Source organism: Microcaecilia unicolor, chromosome 2 (assembly GCF_901765095.1).
Source record: "Microcaecilia unicolor chromosome 2, aMicUni1.1, whole genome shotgun sequence".
NCBI lineage: Eukaryota > Metazoa > Chordata > Amphibia > Gymnophiona > Siphonopidae > Microcaecilia > Microcaecilia unicolor.
This window is the reverse complement of record NC_044032.1, coordinates 122131253-122153081: the sequence shown is the minus strand read 5'-3', so window position 1 is coordinate 122153081 and position 21829 is coordinate 122131253. Positions and strand designations below refer to the sequence as shown.

Here is a 21829-nt window from a genome sequence, read left to right as displayed (position 1 = left end):
TAGGATAGATAGGTTACTCACAGTCGGGTGCTCAAGAGTGAAGTCCTGGGGTACTTATAAGTCGATGAGAGGAGCCTGAACTGTATGCGGAAGTAAAAGCGGGTGGGGTGCAAACGGAGTGACTTGGGGAGAAGAGATAGCATGGAGATTCACCAGTTTAGCCATCAGGTAGGAGAGAGTGAAGGGAGCGAGCTGCGGCTCTGGGAATTTTGTGAATCCCTGCGGTAGGAATTTTATCACAGTGTTGAAAATATAGTGAACAATTAAGAAAAGATCCTTTTCTTTGATAGCTTATTAACAACAAGCTTTATTTAGAAAAGATAGTTTGTGTAAGAACATACATCAACTTGTTCAACAGATCAGTATGTTGAAATGAAAGATCTGAGTGGTATAAGTAGTAATGTGAATAACTGATTAAAAAAAAGTAGATAGAGTAATAAGAATGTTATTTAATTTGAATAGCATTTATGTGTATAATCTCACAATTGTCAATATTTTTGCTATTTTGATTAGAATGTTGGACTTGGTGTATACATGAAAATGATAGGATGATATGACATCATAAATTGATTTGTCTTAGACATATATTGAACTGATTATCTACTGAATTAAATGCTAAGGTATACTAATGATTTTGCAAGTAAGGATTGGACACTAGCCAATGTGTGATTTTTCACAGATGTAATTGTTATGTATTTGCTTTATAGGTGATCACAAGAATATGTGATCCCATCTTGTTAGATGCTATAAGAAAGTTGATGCACGGCTCTGATGAAGCATGTAAAGTGAAACGGGTTTGGCCACCGTCGAGCCATAGCTAAGTGCTCAACAACTGTTTGTTACATAAAAAGAAGAGCATGTTTGAAAATAAAGGAAGATTGGAATTTAAATACATCATGTTGACAAAGCATTTATACTGGGACTCTTCACTTGTTGTTTATCTGAGTTAGAGCCACAGTAGCCTTCCTCTTTTTGTTGCTTCCAAATTCATCTCACCATACAAGTTTTTGAGGCTGAATGTCCTTTCCTGGGCCTGCTATTAAGAAATAAAAACTCTTCTAGAATGTCTTTGATGACTTCAAATGGCTAGGATGTTCTTCTTCATCCTGAAATACCAAATTCTCTTCTGTCCCAAAGCTCAGGAGTTCAGCATCTGATTCATGTGGAAGATGGCACCTCATTTGGTATAAGGGAAGGCACGGTGCACAACATCTTGTTAGATATCCAAGTACTGCTTCCTACATAAAAAGCTTGGAGTTCCAAGACCCTCTCAGCCAACTCCTCCAGGACTATGTTTCAAAGCTTCAAAGAGCAATGTCACTAGTACCTGAAGTACCAGTCTCACGAGTACACTACCAGGTGCACCAGTTATCTAAGATCATTGACTCCTCCTGGGTGAGCTGCCAGCATCCTGCTTATCACTCTAACATGACAGTGTTGCTATCTAACTAATCCAGAGAAAGCCCCTTTTCTAGGCCATCATAAAACATGCTACCATTTGATGAATCATCTTAAAAATGCAAGACTTGGGTCTGCAATATGCTTTATAAACAAAAACTCTCTATAGCTCCAAATATACCACTGATGTAGACCTCTTCCTATCTTTCAAAACTGTAGAAATCACTGTCACCCAATGGCCTCTCTCCTACCCGTTGTAATCCCTTGTGCTTATAAGTAGGAAAGCTCCTGCATCTTCTACAAGTCTTACGCCATCCTCATACCAAAACCATCTTAGCAAGGGGTGAGTAAATTACTGCCTCCTAGGTTGTGGTCTCCAGCCTACCCCTCTTTTTCCAACCTTAGTGGACCCGCAAACCCTGATTTCCCAGCTACCTTTGCATCAAATATCTGAAATGTCCATCTTTGATGATGCATTGAGAGATTCATATCAGAGACAGCCATCTGGAGCCACCTCTGCACAGCCAAACTAGTTAAGTATCATGCAAAGAAAAATTGCTTTGCTGCCACCATAGGTTTATGCTCACTGGATAGACAAGAGAAGGTTGGGGTCTAACTGGGGGTTTAAGGATACATCTCTCTGCACTTGGATTTAATGTGGACACTTCCCCAATCTTGCAATATATTTTTACAATTTCCTCAACCTGCTGAATGTTTCAACTGTTTTGAATAACTCATCTGCAAGTTTAAATCACCTCATTCATTGCTCCCTTTTCCATGTCATTAATCAAAAACAACAATAATCTCAGTATATATATTTTTTCTCTCTGGAGAGCTGACCATTTAGTCCTGTTGCATTTCCAAACTTAACAGTTCTGGAATAGAAGGCTGATGGTTAACTTCCCAAGCAGTCTCTTCTGAGCAAATGAATTCTGAAAATTCAGACAATATAAAAATTGACCTTTATGCACATGCTTACTTACATCTTCAAATAATTCCAACAGATTAATAGTATATAACTTTCCTTTGCTAAATCTATGCTTTCTCTTCTCTGTTAAGTCATGTTTATCCATACATCCAATAATTCTGTTTTTGTTTCCACCCACCTTGGATACTGAGCTGCCAACTTGCTCCATATTTACCTGATATGGTTAATCCAGCCCTGGTTTCATTCCATGGCATGCAGGGACTTGTAGTTCTGTTTTCTCAAATACATTACCTCTAAAAAGCAAAACCTACAAGTCCCTGGTATGCAACTGGTCAAAGCCAGAACTGAGTAAATGATGCCAGTTAGAAAGCCTACACTGACATCAGGTTCACTGGTGGAGCTCTTTAAAAATTGCTGTTACATTACCTACTCATAGTCAAATACAAAGGCAGAATATAAGATAAATTATATAGTTCATCAATAGATCTAAAGTCTCAAATCTGAATTTTTACAGAGATGAATACAATAAATATACTGCTGATTGATGAACTCGACAGTAACCAAAACAGTGCTTCCAGAATTCGAGGTTCTAACTGGTGCTCCCCAGTAAGCACCGAAATAAACGATATGGCTTTTCTAATAGCTGTATTTTCTTCCAGTGGTCCTTTGATCCACGATTACCTAGGGGTTGGAGACCTATGATTTCTTGATGTCAAACGCAAAAAAATTTTTTTGAAGTATATTTCTCTTTTCAAAAGTAGCCTGCCCGTTTACCTGTAACTTCCCCGATTCTATATTCTGTCCCCTTCTCAGTTTTAAAAAGTATCTTTTTCCAATTAACACCGGCTCTGCTTGTATCCATTTAACTCGTATCTGGGAAACCAATTTAAACACGCTATCAATATCCTTACTGAAGTGTTAAGTACGAAAAGCATGACTCACACGTTGTTATAAAAAATCTTCAGTAAACTTAAGAGATTTAAGCACCTCTGTAAATGCAGCCAAGCTTCATAATCCAAAACATAAATCAGTCAAGAAAAGCTATATTGGAGAGTGGCACAGAAGGCAGCGCAGCAATACGGGACATTCCACTCTTTTTCGCGGAAATTAAAGGTCCGGCTGTTGCCTCACGTGTTACATGGAAATCTTCCAATGAACAAATAAGACACGATCAGTTATCTCCACCACCAATAAATAAGTGTTATAACAGAAAATAAGTTACAGACTGCAACGATTCCTGAGACAAAACTAACCCCTTCTTCCTTCCTTCCTTCCCTGTGGACCAAAGCAGAAACTGACCCCAACCAACCTTATCCACACCACAATCCTTCCCCAACAACTAAGCCAACCCAGCTACTGTCACTTGCTGGGAAGACGTAGACCGAGCAGCGGCACAGGCAGAGGAACGATGCAGCGAGCAGGAGGCGCAAGCCCCAGTACGGGGCAGGACTAGGAGAGGGTCTCACCTTGCTGAGAACCTCGCAGAGCTCCACGGGCGGCCCGGCCTCTGTCTCCACATCATCTTCAGAGCCCGAGGAATTCCAGCTCTGGTTATCCGACATGGAACCCCAGATAGGGGCGGCGGTTTGCCGGAGCAAAGGGCTGCAGCAGGCAGAAGAGAAGGATGACCGGTGTGTGCGGTTCTGGTGATGTCTGACACAGCTCTACGAGGCTGTTGTCCGCGCCCCCTCTGGCGCTGCCCGGCAATTACCACCCGCGCTCCGCAGCCTGTCTCCTTGCCTTAGCTCAGCGCTACTGCTCAGCGACACGAATTTCCGCACACTCCCGAGCTCCAGACAGAGAGTGAGAGAGAACGAAAGAGCCAACCCCGCTCGCCAACAATCTCCCCTCACGCAGCCGCCATCTTCCCCCGCAACGTCACAGCTGCCACTCTTTGCAGCCCCTTCCCGCGGCGCACTCTGGCCTTAGGGGCGCAGCTTTCCTCGTGACGTCACTGACAGCAGCCAGTTCCATCCACTGGCCGCCTTCCCAAGAGCTTTCATTGGTTCGTTGTCCTTTCTCTTAACTCCTTCTACTGTCCTCGCACAACGCTTCCGGCTTTTTACTCGACAGTAGGAAGTTGAAAACCAATGACGTTGCCAAGGAGACCTGAATCCGGAAGTGATCTCAGGTCTCGACAGTGACACCAGAAGTAGATTGGGCCGCGGGCGGGTGTTTGTGTCATGATGGGTGTGCATGCAACATCTGGCACCGGTGCTGCTTTCTAGAAAAATTTGTATTGTTTCTGTGTTTTCCATTATCTTTCTTGTACTTTTTTTTAAGTTACGATATGAGCTTTGACGGGAACGCGGTTATACCTTCCGTTATAGAAATATCTGTCCTGTGTGAGCCGTGGTGATAGGAAAGGAAGGATTTTGAATCTTGCATTGGTTCGGGATCCAAGTTTTACCTGAAATCCTGGTTCTATAAGGTAGGGGTTTCTCCTGCATGTTTGGTATGAGAGGGGGTTGGAAGGGAAGAGCTACCACCTTTTCGCTATTTGATCGTTTGAATAGCGTGTTGGATAAATTATGTTAAGGTTTCCTGAACATAAATTAAAGTTTGATGTAATTCTGACTCACTGTTCTGAAATCCGGGTTTTTTTTTTTTTACCTTGCGCCTATTTTTGATCTGGAACGTTTTTGTTTGTTTGTTTTTGTTTTTTAATGGCCGTGTCAGATCAATAGTAAAGAATTGATATGAGTGCAGTGAACATGTCCAGACGTATCCTTTAGCAAGTTCTTGGTAACTTGACTCGATAACTCGTAAAGGGTAGGTAATTGTCATCATTCTAAATAATGGCTGCAATGGCAACAAGTTCCAGAGACGTGACATCTACAGGATGAGATCCGGAATTTTCTGCTAGTTCTAGAGGAGTGATTATAGCAATAAATGATGTATTATGTGAGTGCATGTAGTATAAAACAACATACTACTATTTAGCATTTATATAGCGCTACAAAGCGTACGCAGCGCTGAACAAACATAGAAGAAAGACAGTCCCTGCTCAAAGAGCTTACAATCTAATAGACAAAAAGTAAAGCAAGCAAATCAATTAATGTGTAGAGGATAGAGGAGAGGAGGGTAGGTGGAAGCGAGAGGTTACAAATGGTTACGTGTCAAAAGCAATGTCAAAGAGGTGGGCTTTCAATCTAGATTTAAAGGTGGTCAAGGATGGGGCAAGACATAGGGGCTCAGGAAGTTTATTCCAGGCGTAGGGTGCAGCAGACAGAAGGAGCGAAGTCTGGAGTTGCAGTAGTGGAGAAGGGAACAGATAAGAAGGATTTATCCATGGATCGGAGTGCACGGGAAGGGGAGTAGGGAAGGACGAGTGTGGAGAGATACTGGGGAGCAGCAGAGTGAATACATTTATAGGTTAGTAGAAGAAGTTTAAACAGGATGCGAAAACGGATAGGGAGCCAGTGAAGCGATCTGAGGAGAGGGATACATCAAAACATTCTCAAGGCTGTCCTGTGGCACCTCCAGATACTTGGGTTTTCAGGATATTAATAATGACATGTTTGAAATACTTTTACAAGTATTGGAGACGCAATGCATACAAATGTATTTTAAGCACATTCATTATGAATATTTTGAAAACCCGGGGCAGAAAATAGAGAATAGCCTCAACTTCAACCAAGTGAACTGAAACTCTGGCTCAATGACATTACTCATCTTCATCAGTGGAGCCCCTTGTGTCCGTGACATCTTCACCCTTGTTTGCAGCCCCCTAAAATGTGCCCCCGTGAAAACCAGTTCATAGGGTCTGCTTCATCTGTGGGATATATTTAGGAAGCCCAGTACTAAGAGGGATAGTTAATAAACTATGGTGAAATTGCAGTTTTACTGCAGCCAATTAATAGTTTTAAATACTTGATAGACCACTCTCATATTAATATCAGAGTGGTTTACAATCCAAATTATTCTACGAGTCACTAACCTACAGTACCTGTTGGTTTGTATGCTTTTATGGATGTGCATGCTTGGGATCTCATTCCCCTAAAAAATATGCATCAAGGGCAAATAGCACATGATTTTCTAAAAAAAAAAAAAATGTGCATTACTCCCTTGACACACACATGTCAGTAACTTCCCCTTCAAAAGTTTTTCTTCCATTTCTGGTCAATGGGAAAAATGCTCAGGTATATAAGGCCCTGTGTATGAAGTCTCAATGGAAGTGTAATAAAATCAGAAGAGTCAGGGGTGTGATTGAACTTGTTTTTTTTAAATATATATTTAAATAAGTAATTTGATTTGGGGGTCCTTATTTGCAACACCTAAGCCCCAGAGCGCGTAGCTTACTTCTTAATGATGGGTGAACTGTCCACCAGGATAATTATGGCTCCCTTTGGTTCCTGGGAGGGGGGGTATGATGGGGAGGGGGGGGGTTAACTTGTTTGGGAAGATGTTGATGTTGAGGTAGACAGCCATTGTACTGTGATCGAGGTCAGTTAGTTTTGATAATCTGGTATTATGCAGAGAATGCATATAGTGATAGGATTTGTTATTTCTAGAGAATATGCGAATAATGTGAGGGGTGAGGAAGGTTTCTCGGGGATAGGGCAGATATATTCAAAAGTCTGAGAGTCTGTTCCGAAATGAGTAGAGCTGTCCGGTTTGTATGTGTAATTTGCTAGGGGTATGGACGGTTATGGTACAACATGCTGACTTCTTAATAAAGCTGTTTAAATATAAAACTGTTACAACCTTACAAAATAGGGGTGGGGGGATAAAATTGTTAAAAGTTTGATGGCAGGTGGCATTAGTGTTTTATCGTACATAATTTCATGTGTGAATAACTGTACAACCATATTCTTAGATGTAATTGCTTTGATGAGTCATCAATAAAACTGTTGAAACTTAAGTAATTTGTGAAGCATTCTTACTAAACCAATACAGTATTTAGTTGAGTATTTTTTGGACAGTGATTTTTACAATATTAAAATACTTTTAAGTAGTAGGTGTAGACAACTCATGGAGATTAAACACCAAACTGGCTGAAGTTAAACACCTTTATTACAAATACTAATACACCATTTTTATATACCATCAGCACCAAAAGCTCAAGACGGTTTACAGGGGAAATACTGTACAATAGTACAGTGGCGTACCTAGGGTAGCTGACACCCGGGGCCGGTCATTTTTTACCCCCCCCCCCAAAAAAAAAAAAAATCCAGTACTAGGCATGCCAAGAATACAAAACACTTAGGACCTTTAGAGCAATTCTACCATACCATAAGCAGTCATTTCTACGAGTCACACAAGGAAAGGAAAGCATCTTAAACACTACAGTGAGCACTAGAACATCAATTCACCTATTGTAAAACGAAACCAGACAGAATAGTACAGATCGTAGATCCTGCACAGTCAATGCCAACTGGAAGCCAAGTCTTTTTCACAAACACAGATACACCCTAATCACTATAGGATAAGTAATCATAAACTTTCTATTTAGACAAAAATTAAACTGAGCCTCCAATGCCAGACTCTGCATACAATGCAACACCACAGAAACAGAAACTGTCCCCTAGTATTGTGCAAAATATAAAGACAACAGATGTAAATTGAACAAAAACTAACAGTACCACTCACCACTTTACAAATTAACAAATAGAAATAAAACAAATATAGAAAGTAAAATAATACCATTTTATTGGACTAATACATTTAGCTTTCAGAGGCCAAAACCTCCGTCCTCGGGTCAGTACAGTATAGTGCTGTTACAGTATCCTATCCTGACCTGAGGAAGGGGGTTTTGTTCTCCGAAAGTTAGTCAAAATGTATTAAAATTAGTCCAATAAAAAGATTACCTTGTTTACATGTTCTATTATAAACATTTATTAACACAGCTACAATACTACTTTATCCTAAAGCAAAAAACAAAATATATATTTTATTTACAGTTTGTTGTCTCTGGTTTCTGCTTTCCTCATCTTCTTTTCACCATCTTCCTTCCATCCAGCATCTGTCGTCGTTCTCTGCCATCCAGTGTCAGCCCTCTCTGCTGTTCCCGTCCATCCAATGTCTGCCCTCTCTCCCTGCCCCTTCCATCCACATCTGCCCTCTAATCTCTGCCCCTTCCATTCACTGTCTGCCCTTTCCCTTCCATCCACTCCACTGTCTGCCCTTTCTCTCTGCCCCTTCAATCCACCATTTGCCCTCCCTCTCCCATCCATCCAGGGTCTGCCCTTCCTCTCGCTCCCCCTTCCATCTAGGATCTGTCCCCTCTCTCTCTCTGCCCCTTTTTCAGCCCCCAGTTCCAGCCCCCTTCTCCCTCTGAACACCCCACCCCATTCCCCTTCTCCTGTCTGTGACCCCCCACCCCAGCCCTCTTCTCCCCTCTGAACACCCCCCCACCCCAGTCCCCTTCTCCCCTCTCCTTTTCCCCTCTGACACCCCCACCCCAGTCTCCCTTCTCCCCTCCCCTTCTCCCGTCTGAGACCACCACCCCAGTCCCTCTTCTCCCTCCCCTGTCTGAGACCCCCACCCCTGTCCCCTTCTCCCCTCCCCGTCTCCCGTCTGAGATCCCCACCCCAGTCCCCTTCTCCCCTCCCCTTTTCCCCTCTGAACACCCCTACCCCAGTCCCCTTCTCCCTCCCCTTCCCTTCTCCTGTCTGAGATCCCCACTCCAGTCCCCTTCTCCTCTCCCCTGTCTGAGATCCCCACCCCAGTCCCCTTCTCCCTCCCCTTTTCCCCTCTGAACACCCCCACCCGAGTCCCTTTCTCCCCTCTCCTTCCCCACCTCAGTCCCGTTCTCACTACTGTCTGAATCGGCGAAGCAGCATCGCAGGCAGCGCCTCGTCTGCCCTGCTTGTAAAAATCAAATCTCCTTCTCCTCGTCTTGACGCCTTGACGTCGACTCGGGCCTTCCAATCAATCACTATGTCCCGCCCGCCCTCGCGGAATTTACCTTAGAGGAGGGCGGGACATAGTGATTGATTGGAAGGCCCGAGTCGATGTCAAGATGAAGAGAGGGAGATTTGATTTTTTCACAAGCAGGGCAGGTGAGGCGCTGCCTGCGACGCTGCTTCGCCGATTTTTGTTTAAAGGAGGCGGCGGGAGCGGAGCACCCCCCACCTACTGCCCCCCCCCCCCCCCTTGGTACGCCACTGCAATAGTAACAACAGTTACACTAAGGAGCCCTTTTACTAAAGCTTAGCACTTACTAAATTCTAAGAAGCCCATAGGTATATAATGAGCTTCTTAGCACTTAACATGCATTAAACTTGCACTAAGGTTTAGTAAAAGGGCCCCTAAAAAGGCAGTTAAAATCAATTTAACATGTTTACTTATCAGCCTTGTTTTTAATAACTTATGAAGCTCATTTAATTATAATGATGTCTAAGTTCAAAAGGCATAGAATTCTAAAAACTGGGTGCAATAGGAGAGAATAATTTCTTGCGAGATATTGCAAGATGTAACTGAGTAATTATGGATACATCAACCTTATTAGTATGAAGTAACTGTTGGGTCTTGACTGAGATCTTAAAAAGGTGCCAAATATAATAGACTCATTCTGTGTAAAATTCAAAACACAGAATTTTAAATTCGATATGTATTGCAGTAGGTAGCCCATGTAGGGTTATAAGTTAAGGAGTAATCCTATCAAATTTGGTTTTAACCAATATGACCGTAGCATCCATATTTTGTATCAATTGAAGTCACAACATGAATTTTTTGTAAGTCCTGTACACAAAGATTTGTAATAGGCCAAATGCAAATAAAATAAAAGCGTGGGCTAATTTCTGCAAGTCATTAAGTGGCCCTTTTACCAACTGGTGGTAGGGCTACCGCAGGAGTAGCATGTGGCAAATCGGCCTTACTGCCGAGCTCTCCTAATTTTTTAGCTCCAGTGTGTGGGGAGTAGGTGTGTCCGGTAATCCTGCCCGGTTACTGCTGGAACCCTCACCGCCTCTTTAATAGAAGGCAGTAAGGGCTCTGGCAGTAAATGACCGCATGTCAAATTTTGAGGAAGCGCACAGCCATTTATTGCCTGTATTGGGAAAATGCCCTTTTACTGCTACTTGGTAAAAGGGTCCCTAAAAGAAAAATAAGGATGAATTTTGACATATAAAATGAAGTTTAAGAAAAGCCATAGATGTAACTTGACGAACTTGAGCCTCACCGCTCAGGGCCGAATCCAGGAAATCCTGTGAACAGTTGTTAGTATAGGAACTTGAATATATATGGTGATACAAACATAGTCCAGTACAACTTGAATACATTAATAACCTAACATATTTTGTCAATGACCGCCTGCATCAGGAGTAATTAGGTGTCTTTTAAAAAAGACCAAACAGTCGCAACAAGGGTAACAAAAGAAAGGGCAGCAGATGATGTCTCAACTAACACCTTTATTAACCATCCAACACTCAACAAGAGTCGTGTTTCAGCCCGCAAGGGCCTTCCTCAGGAGTCTAAAAACACATATATAAAAAACAATGTAAAACAGCAATATAGAATAATCAATTTAAAAACTATAAAATAAACATTAAATGAACATTAAAATGATCCTTCATATCGACACAGTGTAAATAAATAACATAAGGAACATATAGATAACATGTCTTTAGCATAATTATATAATCTTACATGACATTCAAAATACAGTGATTTTGGAGTATATGGACAAATACAAATATATCCTAAAAGCAACTTAATAAAAAGAATAAAAGAATGACTTAACAATATATGTATCATCAGATACAAGCATGCGGGATAAGCATAATACAAAAGTGGCTTCAAGATATATCATAAATAACCAGCATAAAATGAAGATTGTGGTACAAGTAAATACCTTAAGTAGGATGTGTAGCTGAACCCAATATGTAGCAGATGTCCAATATCTGAAACAAGGAGGGGAGGGGGGAGAAGAGGAAGGAGGAGTAATATGTGAATAACAAGTGTATAGGAGTGTTGTGTTCTTCTGAAAAATACCAATTAAATGTGGGTATCGCTAAAAAAGTAATGTGAATGGGTGAAATAATGAAAAAAAATGCTGATGATAAAAACATTTTTATGATGACAAATGCCAAAGTGTAAACAAAAAGGTTCAAAGTAGTGCAAACCCACCTTAAACTAAAAAGGCATACAGTGTGAAATGGATAAAGGATATAGATATGTCACCAAAAGGATACCAGGAGTGCATCAAGGATATATTGTGAAAACCAGTGTAAAGAAACGGTGCACAAAAATGCTGGTATACAGTGATAAAGGGCAGGAGCTGTGCCAAAAAAGAGAAAAACGCTGGAAGAAAAATAGTGCTACAAGTGTGCTAGCAACCTACAAAAAAGAGGGAGGGGGAAGCAATGCGGTCCGAGAGAAGAAAAAAAACAGACACACAGCTATAAACCAAGCAGTGCAAAAAGAGCGAAACCGAAGCAAAGTAAAGATGCCGGCAACAAAGGGGAGGCAGCAGAAAAAGGCAGGAAAAATGAATAGCACCTAGACACAGTATCGGAATGAAGAAAGGTAGTACCTTGCTGTTGTGAATCCAAAAAACGTGGACCACTTAAATACATTTGAGTGCAAACTAGGAAAGAGAAGAGAGCCAAAGAGGGGCATAATCGAAAGGGGTGCCCAAGTTTTCCTGAGGACGTCCCGGCGAAGGGGCGGGGAAACCCGTATTATCGATACAAGATGGGCGTCCATCTTTTGTTTCGATAATACGGTCGGGGACGCCCAAATCGTGAAATTTAGGTCGACCTTAGAGATGGGCGTCCCTGATTTTCGGCGATAATGAAAACTGAGGTCGCCCATCTCAGAAATGACCAAATGGAAGCCATTTGGTCGTGGGAGGAGCCAGCATTCGTAGTGCACTGGTCCCCCTGACATGCCAGGACACCAACCGGGCACCCTAGGGGGCACTGCAGTGGACTTCACAAATTGCTCCCAGGTGGATAGATCTCTTACTTTGTGTGCTGAGCCCCCCACCCCCCCCCCAAAAACCCACTCCCCACAACTGTACACCACTACCATAGCCCTAAGGGGTGAAGGGGGGCACCTACATGTGGGTACAGTGGGTTTCTGGTGGGTTTTGAAGGGCTCACATTTACCACCACAAGTGTAACAGGTGGGGGGGGCCTTGGTCTGCCTGCCTGAAGTGCACTGCACCCACTAAAACTGCTCCAGGGACCTGCATACTGCTGTCATGGAGGTGGGTATGACATCTGAGGCTGGCAAAAAATATTTAAAAAGTTTTTTTTAGGTTGGGAGGAGGTTGGTGACCACTAGGGGAGTAAGGGGAGGTCATCCCCGATTCCCTGCGGTGGTCATCTGGTCAGTTTGGGCACCTTTTTGTGGCTTGGTCGTAACAAAAAATGGATCAAGTAAAGTCGCCCAAGTGCTCGTCAGGGACGCCCTTCTTTTTTCCATTATCGATCAAGGATGTCCATGTGTTAGGCACGCCCCAGTCCCGCCTTTGCTTTGCTTCCGACACGCCCCCTTGAACTTTGGTCGTCCCCGCGACGGAAAGCAGTTGACGCCCAAAATCTGCTTTCGATTATGCCGATTTGGGCGACCCTGAGAGAAGGACGCCCATCTCCCAATTTGTGTCGAAAGATGGGCGCCCTTCTCTTTCGAAAATAGGCCTGAAAGTGTCTCTTATTATACTGAAATGAAACTAACATCACTGACTGTTGACATAGGAGTACGTCATCAGTAAAGAATGACGGTAATAGAGAAAAACCGAGACAATAAATCTGGTGAGCTATATAAACCATGAAATTAAAAAATGAAATAAAAAATGGTCCCTTTTTGTTAAAAATATTGGACCTATATATAACTAATGAACAATGAAAAATAAATAATAAAAATGATAAGTAACTGGATGGGAAATATGTCTAGTTTCCGTGTTATATTATGAATAAAATACATCATATGGTAGAAAAACTGAACGCTTGCTAAAAGATAAAACACTCCTTTAAATCTTAAGGAATGTAAATCATGACATTGACAATTTGCTCCTAAATCATAGACAAATGTTACAGTCAAAAATGTCAGTAACAAATGGTGGAAAAACAATACACTGAATGATATTCAAAAATCAGAGAGTACTCCTGTATTAAAATATACTATGAGAGGAAAAAGAAAAAAAGGTGGTTGTGGGGGGGGGGGGGGGGGGGGGGGGGTGTTGGGTGGGGGGGGGGTTAGGGTGTGTGTATATATAGAGAGGGGAGGGGGGTACGATTGTGTGTATGGTTGTAACATGATGTTAAAACCTACAGAAATGGCGTTAGATCTACTTCAGCATTTAATCTATAAGGTATAATTGTGTTAAATTCAAAAATAAATGTTGTACTTCTATTTTAAAGGTCACCACCTCTCCATTTCTGTTGTATCTGTTTTATGACAAAAAATTTTATTTCTTCAATAGTGTGATTGTACTCATGCCAATGTTCTACTAGTGGAGCAGATTGTATGTTTCTACTGACACAACTCCAGTGTTCTATAATCCTGGTTTTAATCTTACATATCATTTTTCCTATATAAAGGAGGTTGCAAGGACAAATAATCACATAAATAACATTTGTCGAGTTACAATCTGTAGTATGCCTCAAAGTATATACTTTCTTAGTGATTGAATGTTCAAAATTTTCTATAGTAAGGCTATGTTTACAAACTGTACATCTGCCACAACTAATATAACCAAATGTCACAACATTCATCATCTCTATTTCCAGTAATGTAGAAGATACTAGCTTCTCTCTAAGGTTTTTGTTTCTTGAGTAGGCAATTGTTGGTTTGATATTCTTGAAGCAAGGAAGTACTTCCAGTATATGCCAATTTTTCAATTTTATTCTTCGAAAATTGCTGGAATACTGAGAAAACATCATTGTATATATAATGTCTGGTGTACTCTGACTCTCTTTTGGTTCCAATAGTATTTTCCTATCTTTTACAATCGCCTTTTAGAGACATTTATCTATACTGGAAGTAGGATATCCTCTCTTTTGGAACCGTGAGCCCATCAAAGCTGCTTGTGATTGAAAATCTGTACATAAACGGCGGAGAAATTGTGAATATGGTAAATTGCTTTTTAAACTGCAATTGTGGAAGCTATTGAAATGTAGATATGTATTTCTGTCTGTTGGCTTCTTATAGATGTTTGTGACAAAATAATATTCTGTCTTTGTGATGAGTATGTCAAGAAAATGAATCTGCTTATGGTCAAATTGCATTTTGAAGTGTAAGTTCTTATCACGTGTTGAGCCATTCATAGAATTCTTCCAATCTGGTTTTTGTTCCTTTCCAGAGCAAAAACACATTATCATTATATCTTCTATTAAAAAAAAAACAACCTCCGATTTGAATGGATGATTCTGTAAAAAATTCTTCTCAAAATTTGCCACATAAAGGTTCACATCAGGTGCCATGGCTACTCCTTTGATTTGTTGATAGAATTTCTTTTGAAATGCAAAATAGTTGCGAGTTAGTGCGATAGTTGCAAAAGTGATAATCAAAAAATTAGGTATATGGTGATGTACTGTTCTGCATTTGAGTGTTGCCTCATTGATCACTAACGCTTCTAGTTGTGGTATGTTGGTATATAATGCGTCAATATCAAGAGTGACTAATATGGTGTTGTCTAAATCTCCCTCAAATTCATCCAGTAGAGTGGTCATATGTGATGAATCCCTAACATATGATGAATGTAAAAAGAAATCTACAAATTTTGAAAGTGGCTCTAAAACTGACTGACCCGTTGCCTGAAACGGTAGGATGGCCTGGAGGTTGTGTCATGGATTTGTGAATTTTTTGATAATGTGTAAATTGTTGGTATATGTAAGACGAAATCCGCCAGAAGACGGAGAACTCAAAATGCCCCACGGTAGATACAACAGTACAAAAAAAGTGGTAGAGCGACCAAGGAAGCCAAAGACAGGAAGATGCACATCAATAAGAAGGTTTATTTGAAGTATAAGGACTTGACACAACGTCGTGTTTCGGCCGTTAGGCCTGCATCAGGAGTCTATAAAAATATATATACATGATAAAACCAAGTCAAATATAAAATAATGAACGTATACAATACACACATATATACATAATTGCAAAGATATAATAAAGTATATGTAAATATAAATGTAAAAATAATTCAATATAAATGAATTAAAATACATATAAAATGAAATTTATATTTATGGCATTGTGTCTGTATCAGAGGATAGTGAATATTTATATGTACAATAAAAATTAAAAACGGGTAAAATTAAAAAAAACCATATATATATATATATATATATATATATATATATATATATATACAGATAAAGCACATACATAATTGAGAGTATGAAAAACAATGATAGAATGTGTGTGAATGTATGTAGTGATAATACATGACTATATAAAAATTGGAAATAAACATCAATATAAAATACAATTTATTATAAGCAGAATGTATAATTAAGGTCTACTGTAGTAAAAACACATGATAAAAAAAAACCACTTTCTAATTGAACAATTACATAACATTATTTGAATTAATCAAAAATAATAGTCAAAGTGTGAGAGATGATACACGTGAGCAGACAGCTAAGGTCTGAAAAGAGATGATATTAAAAAATTATATTAAAATTAAAATTTGAAAGAGTAATAAATGGCAAATTTAATAATGTGGTGATGTGTGAGGCATTAAAAATCAGACGGATAAACCACAAATAAATAAAGTGAAATGGGAGGACACTTGATGAAAACTAATGGTAGCTGATGTATTTATTAAGTATTGGAGGGAACACTAACCTCTTACACAGGATGTTTCTGAAAAATGATGAAGAAAAATCTTCAAAAGTAGCACAGTAGTCTATTGGAGAATGTCAAACATAAAATTAAAAACAATATATTTTGAAAAGATGTAATATGATTCAACATGAGATGTGATACCATAAAAAATTAAATAGAAATCAATGCAGTCTCTTCAAAGGAAACCACTGCTTAATGCCCCTGCCCTCTTCAGAGCACCCAGGAGGATCCTGTACCAAACAGGGCTGGCAGCTTTCCTCCTACCTCACAGCACCACATCCCTGTGGCCTCTCACACTGCCTTCATATGCTGGACAGGGCTACATTTACATTCTCACACTCCATGGCAGCTTACTTCCCCCCTCCCCAGGGAAGCTCACTCCCCACCCCACCCCCCCAGGGACGCTCCAGTGGCAGGCCCTTTCTGTCCTCCACCTACTCCATGGCAGCTTCTCTCTCAATCAGTTTCCTCACCCTCCTGGTGGCTAGGAGCCACCCAGAAATCTCTCCCCCTCTCTCACAGCTGGAGGGAATTATATACCGGTGATGCAGCTAAGGGACTGAGCTTCACCTCCCCTTCTCCCTCTAGTGGGGAAGGGAGTAACTGGCTCACTAAGCACTGAGCCACTGCTCTCCCTGCTGGGGTTGGAAATCCGTTCCACCCTTTTGGGGCTACCCTCCTCTCTCCTTCTTGCAAGGGCTTTTGGGAACCATAGTTCGGGGATTAGCTGCTTCTCTGTGGGGCCCCGGGTGCTAGCTTTGACACACTATACAAATAATATTCCTATTAGATATACACAATAATGCCCTCTGCCCCAATGAATATGGGGGCAGCATAGTCATCAATGGTTTATTATTTAGTTTTTATTTGTATTTTATCTGTACTACTCTGCTTTTTCTTGATTTTTTTTTTGTATTGTTAACCTTGCCTGTTTTTATTTACTGTAAGCCACATTGAACCCAAGTATATTTGGGATAATGTGGGATATAAATGTCAAATATAAATAAATAGCAAAGAATATTAGAATTGATAAAAGTGTTGGGACATTTAATGAATATGTGGGAGAGAGATGTACATGTCCACTGCTTCCATTGTATGCAGATCTTTATTGTACATGTTCATTAGAGGTATCTTGAAAACATAGCCTTTTGATGGCCCTCAAGGACTGGAAGTGAGGACCAAAAACTATCTGGTCAGTATTCAGCTGGTAGCTAAATTTATATTCAATACCGTTCCATGTCTGAGCTCCAGCATTGAATGTCCAGTTGTCACTGAACAAGTGCTGGCCATGGGGAGTTACGCAGGTCCTGGCCAATATTCAGTCAGGACCCACATAAGGGGATATCAGGTCAGCCCTCCAGCAATAGAGGCCCCTCTAACATGTATGTCCCCTCCACTAGCCCTTCCTCCCAACTGTAGGACCCCCTTCCAACACATCCCATCCCCCTCTCCAAAGTTCCAGTAGAATCTTCCAGGGCCTGCCTTAAGTTCCATGGTGGCCCTTTGGGTGATCAGAGCAGGAGCAAACCCCATTCGAGCCCAGATGCATGAAACCTAACAAGCTAGCAACATGATTTTTACACTGGTTCTAGCCAGTTTAGCGAGCATGGAGTACAGCGAGACATGCACAAAAGGGTTCTCTGAGCTCTTTCCCGTCACTATAGCAGCTAACGAAAATTGTTTGCAAAGTTATTATGATGAACTAATTATTATACAAATGTGCATTCAAAGTGATGCACAGCTATTTTGTGAGTGATGCATACAAGCAGCCCCTACCTTTACTGTGGAAAATTTAACAGGAGGTCTGGAGCTGTCGGTCTTCACAGTTCTTCATTGTCAAAAGTAGGAGAAGAGGAGAAACAAGATGTGCCAGAGCAGCTGAATGCAGCAGTAAAGTGTGGACTGAGCCCATACTTCCATCTTCCGCAACCCTCTTTCTTTGCAGTGAGAGGGGGGCTAGTGTCCAGCATTGTAGCAAGTCAAGCGAAAGAGACCAATTGGCAAACATTTCTGCTCAGAACAGATGTGTTTGGACAGATGTTAAGAATCCATTCCGAAGGAGAAAAGCAGTCCAGAGTTTGCAAAATGCCTTCCAGTAAAGTAGAGTTAGCAGCACAGGCTCCCAAGACCAGACACTCCTTAAGCCAAGTTTTTCCTTTCTTTAGTTCAGATCAGCCTGTCAGCCACTGCCCCAGCCGTGGAAATACACCCCTGATCACAGGAAAAAAAAAAACGCTACACTGGCTTTCATACACGTAGCTTCTTTGCATGTATGAAAGCCATATAGAAGCTACTACCACTACTACTAATCATTTCTATAGCGCTACTAGACATATGCAGCGCTGTACACAGAAGCAGCACTCTAGCATTCGCAGAGCAGCCATGCTTAGCCATTGGCTGTTCTGCACATGCTCAGCTGACCAACTGGGTTCTCTCCTATCGCATGCAAATGAGCTGATTGCAAAAGCAGCGAGCAGCTCATTTGCATATGATTCACTTTGGGAATCGCTCTGTATTTCTAAATCAGTAATTTTTACCAAGGTGGACATACAGAGTGCTTCTTTACAGGGGCCTTTGTGCATCTTTCTGTCAGTTCTGTTCTGTGCAGTTCTGGCAGCAGAATAGCTAAAGTGGCCTCTAGCGATAGTCTTCCCGGGGTGGGGGCTTCTACAACCTCTAGTGACTTTGGTTGGGTGGATTGGGTCCCGTCAAGGAGAGGTACTTGTATGGTTGGGGAAGTTGGGTTCAGTTGTGTTGTTGGGGGGTTCAGGAGGGAGGATCAGGCCTTGTCAAGGGGATCAGGGGGAGTTTAGGAGGGAGGGGGAGCAATACAAGCTGGTAGCTGGAAGCTATGCGGGTGTTGGCCGATATTCAGTACCAGTTCCCACATAGCTCAGTAGGCATAGTTAGGACTGCATTAAAAAAAAAAAATCCTGTCTGGCCACTTAGCTATGCGGGTTTGGAGCTGAATATTGTATGCATCTCACCAACTCTGCCCCTGTAACGGGCTAGCCATTTACTGCTGGTACTGCCCAGTTAAGTGCCACTGAATATTGGCAACCAGCCCACTGAGCACGGTTTGCTTAAATCACTTTGAATGTCAGGCCCTGTGTGGTTAACTCATTGATACACATTAATAAGTAAACCCCTTAGATAACTAAATGTATCTCCTTTCATGGACTTTACATTCCAGTGTGACACAGATTAGTTTCAAGACTGTAATTGTCTTGATTGTTATTTCTATAATAGAGAAGTTAGCTTGCTTGCTGCACAAAGGTCCTTTCACTAGCAGTTCCTTGCTCAGATAGCTCTGATAGCCTTCTCTGAAAATCAATTATTCACAGCTAAGTCTGAAAGTCATCCAGACCTTCAACTTACAGCTAAACTTGCTCAAATGGATTTCTTTTCTCTCCTGTGTGGTCCAGTGCACCTTGCTAACTATTGTATTGCTTACTTTATATCTCATCCAGTCTTGGTCAGAATTTGAACTATAAACAAATGCTGGTTCTCCTGCTGCTTAGCATGTTACCTCATCCATTGTGCCTTATAGCAGCACTTATCAATCTTTTTGTAGCTGCTTTCCCATTCACATTACCTCAGAAAGCCTGTGACACCCCCCCCCCCCCTCCAAGAGGTGCAGGCCAATATCCTTTTTTATGGTAGGCCTACCTAGGTTGTGACCCTTTTAGGGTCTTGACCCACAGTTTGTGAAGCTCTACCGCATAAGATTTGTTCATGCATTTTCTTTAGGGAAAAAGTGTTTGCATGAGTTGTGAATATAATTAAAGGTAAATGAGGGTATATCTGACAGTCTCAGCTTCTAAAATGCTCTGGATCCTGTTAGAACATAATAGAATCTGGGATGAAAAGAGTACTAGAGAGATAATTATTAAAACCATATTTTTGAGCACTTTGTAATCTTCTCTTATTCTTTGTTCCTTTTCTTTGGTCTCTGGTTCACTTCTCAGAGGCAGAGGGATTTGTAGCAAAATAATACAACAAACAAGTGTGACTTGGAAAAGGTATTTTATATAGAAACTAGTAAAAAAGCCCCGTTTCTGATGCAAATGAAACGGGGCTAGCAAGGTTTTCTTCCGTGTGCATGTGGGAGTGTGTGTGTCCCTGCCCTCTGCCCTCTCTCTCCTCCCCCCTCTGAGTCCTTCACTGTTACAGAGAGAGCGATTTGATTTCGTGCTTTGCTGTGTTTTCCTTCACTGTTTGTGTTACAGAGAGAGCGAGGGCGGGGCAGACACTCATGGGGAAACCGGATATCTCTCCCCCTTGACACTTCCGGCTGGAGGCTTCATTTAGAACGTTGGTGGTGCCTTTTATATGTAGAGATAGGCTTATATGTCATTCTGTGTAGGTATCTGAGGAAGGGGGGTGGGTTGTGGATATGAATGTCCTGGTAATTGGATGTATATGTCTGTGTGAATGTCTTTGTCCCTCTCTGTGTTTATATACCTGCATTCTCTTTTGCCAGCATCTTCCTGCAGAGACAGTGGAACGCCTTTTTGTTTGGGGGGGGGGGCAAGCTCTGCCCCAACCCTGCCTATGCTCCTCCCCCAGCTCCAGCATCTCCCCTTGCCTAATATCCCATAGTCACCCCCACCACCCTCCCATGGCATCCAGTATCCTTCCCTACCTTTCAACCCCCCCACCATAGTATAAAAATATGTAGGAAAATATTAAACTGAACTCCCAAAAAGCCGCAGCACAATTCCGGTCCGGATCTTCCAGGCTGCCAGGTTTGCTTGTGTTGTTTGAGCCTGCACAGCACTCGTAGTTGCCTGGTGATTGCTACAGCTGAGTTCCAGGTGCTGCTGGGCTTATTAGCCTTTTGGAATCTCTCTGCAGTTGCCTTTGCATTGCGTCTTAGGCCCTGGTATAGTAACATAGTAGATGACGGCAGAAAAAGACCTGCACGGTCCATCCAGTCTGCCCAAGAAGATAAATTCATATGTGCTACTTTTTTATTTGTACTGTCCTCTTCAGGGCACAGACCGTATAAGTCTGTCCAGCCCTATCCCCGCCTCCCAACCACCAACCCCGCCTCCCACCACCAGCTCTGGCACAGACCGTATAAGTCTGCCCAGCACTATCCCTGCCTCCCACCATCGGCTCTGGCACAGACCGTATAAGTCTGGCCAGCACTATCCCCGCCGCCCAACCACCAGCCCCGGCACAGACCGTATAAGTCTGCCCAGCACTAGTCCCGCCTCCCAACCACGAGCCCCGGCACAGACCGTATAAGTCTGCCCAGCACTAGCTCCGCCTCTCAACCACCAGCTCTGCCACCCATTCTAGGCTATGTGGGTATGGTATATGGGTGCTTGTGCACTTCTGCCTGAGAGACTTTGTCTGGACCTGTTTCTGCTTTTGCTGGTTTCCTGCCTTTTGAACCTTTGCCTGAACCTGGACTTTTGCCTTTGCTTGCCGCTTGCCTTTTGAACCTTTGCCTGGATCTGGACTTTGCTTTGCTTGCCGCCTGCCTTTTGAACTTTGGCCTGGACCTGTCTTCTGCTTGCTGGCTGACTGCCTGGAGACCTTACCTGGATTTGCCGGTACGTCCGTTCTGCCTTACTTCTGGTGTGGGGTGGTTTTGCCTGCCGCTTCGCGGCGGTGGCCCAAAGTCTCACAAACCTAGGTTCCAGCCTGTAAACGTGACAAATATACAGCATTCATACATTTTTTTATCAAAGTGACCTCAGTGATGTTCACCGCCCACCACTTAAAGGCTTTATGTGGCGATACATATCA

The 21829-nt window shown here is 42.0% G+C and overlaps 2 protein-coding genes across 4 annotated transcripts in view; one reads left to right on the top strand and one right to left on the bottom strand.

Moving 5' to 3' along the window:
• CERT1 (ceramide transporter 1) overlaps nt 1-4203 on the bottom strand; it is a 540904-nt gene extending 536701 nt beyond the window's left edge. Inside the window, 1 exon segment of the mRNA XM_030193269.1 lies at nt 3793-4203. Coding sequence (XP_030049129.1) covers nt 3793-3888 — 96 coding nt within the window. The 5' untranslated portion in view covers nt 3889-4203.
• Nucleotides 4204-4441: 238 nt separating this feature from the next.
• Nucleotides 4442-21829, top strand: part of POLK (DNA polymerase kappa) — a 238105-nt gene continuing 220717 nt past the window's right edge. For 2 of the 3 annotated variants that reach the window (XR_003940991.1, XM_030193266.1), the window contains exon 1: nt 4442-4757. The gene's annotated coding sequence lies outside the window, so the exon portion shown is untranslated. Of the gene's footprint in view, nt 4758-14307; nt 14352-21829 lie in introns of those variants that run through there. The other variant, XM_030193268.1, reaches the window with a different exon arrangement.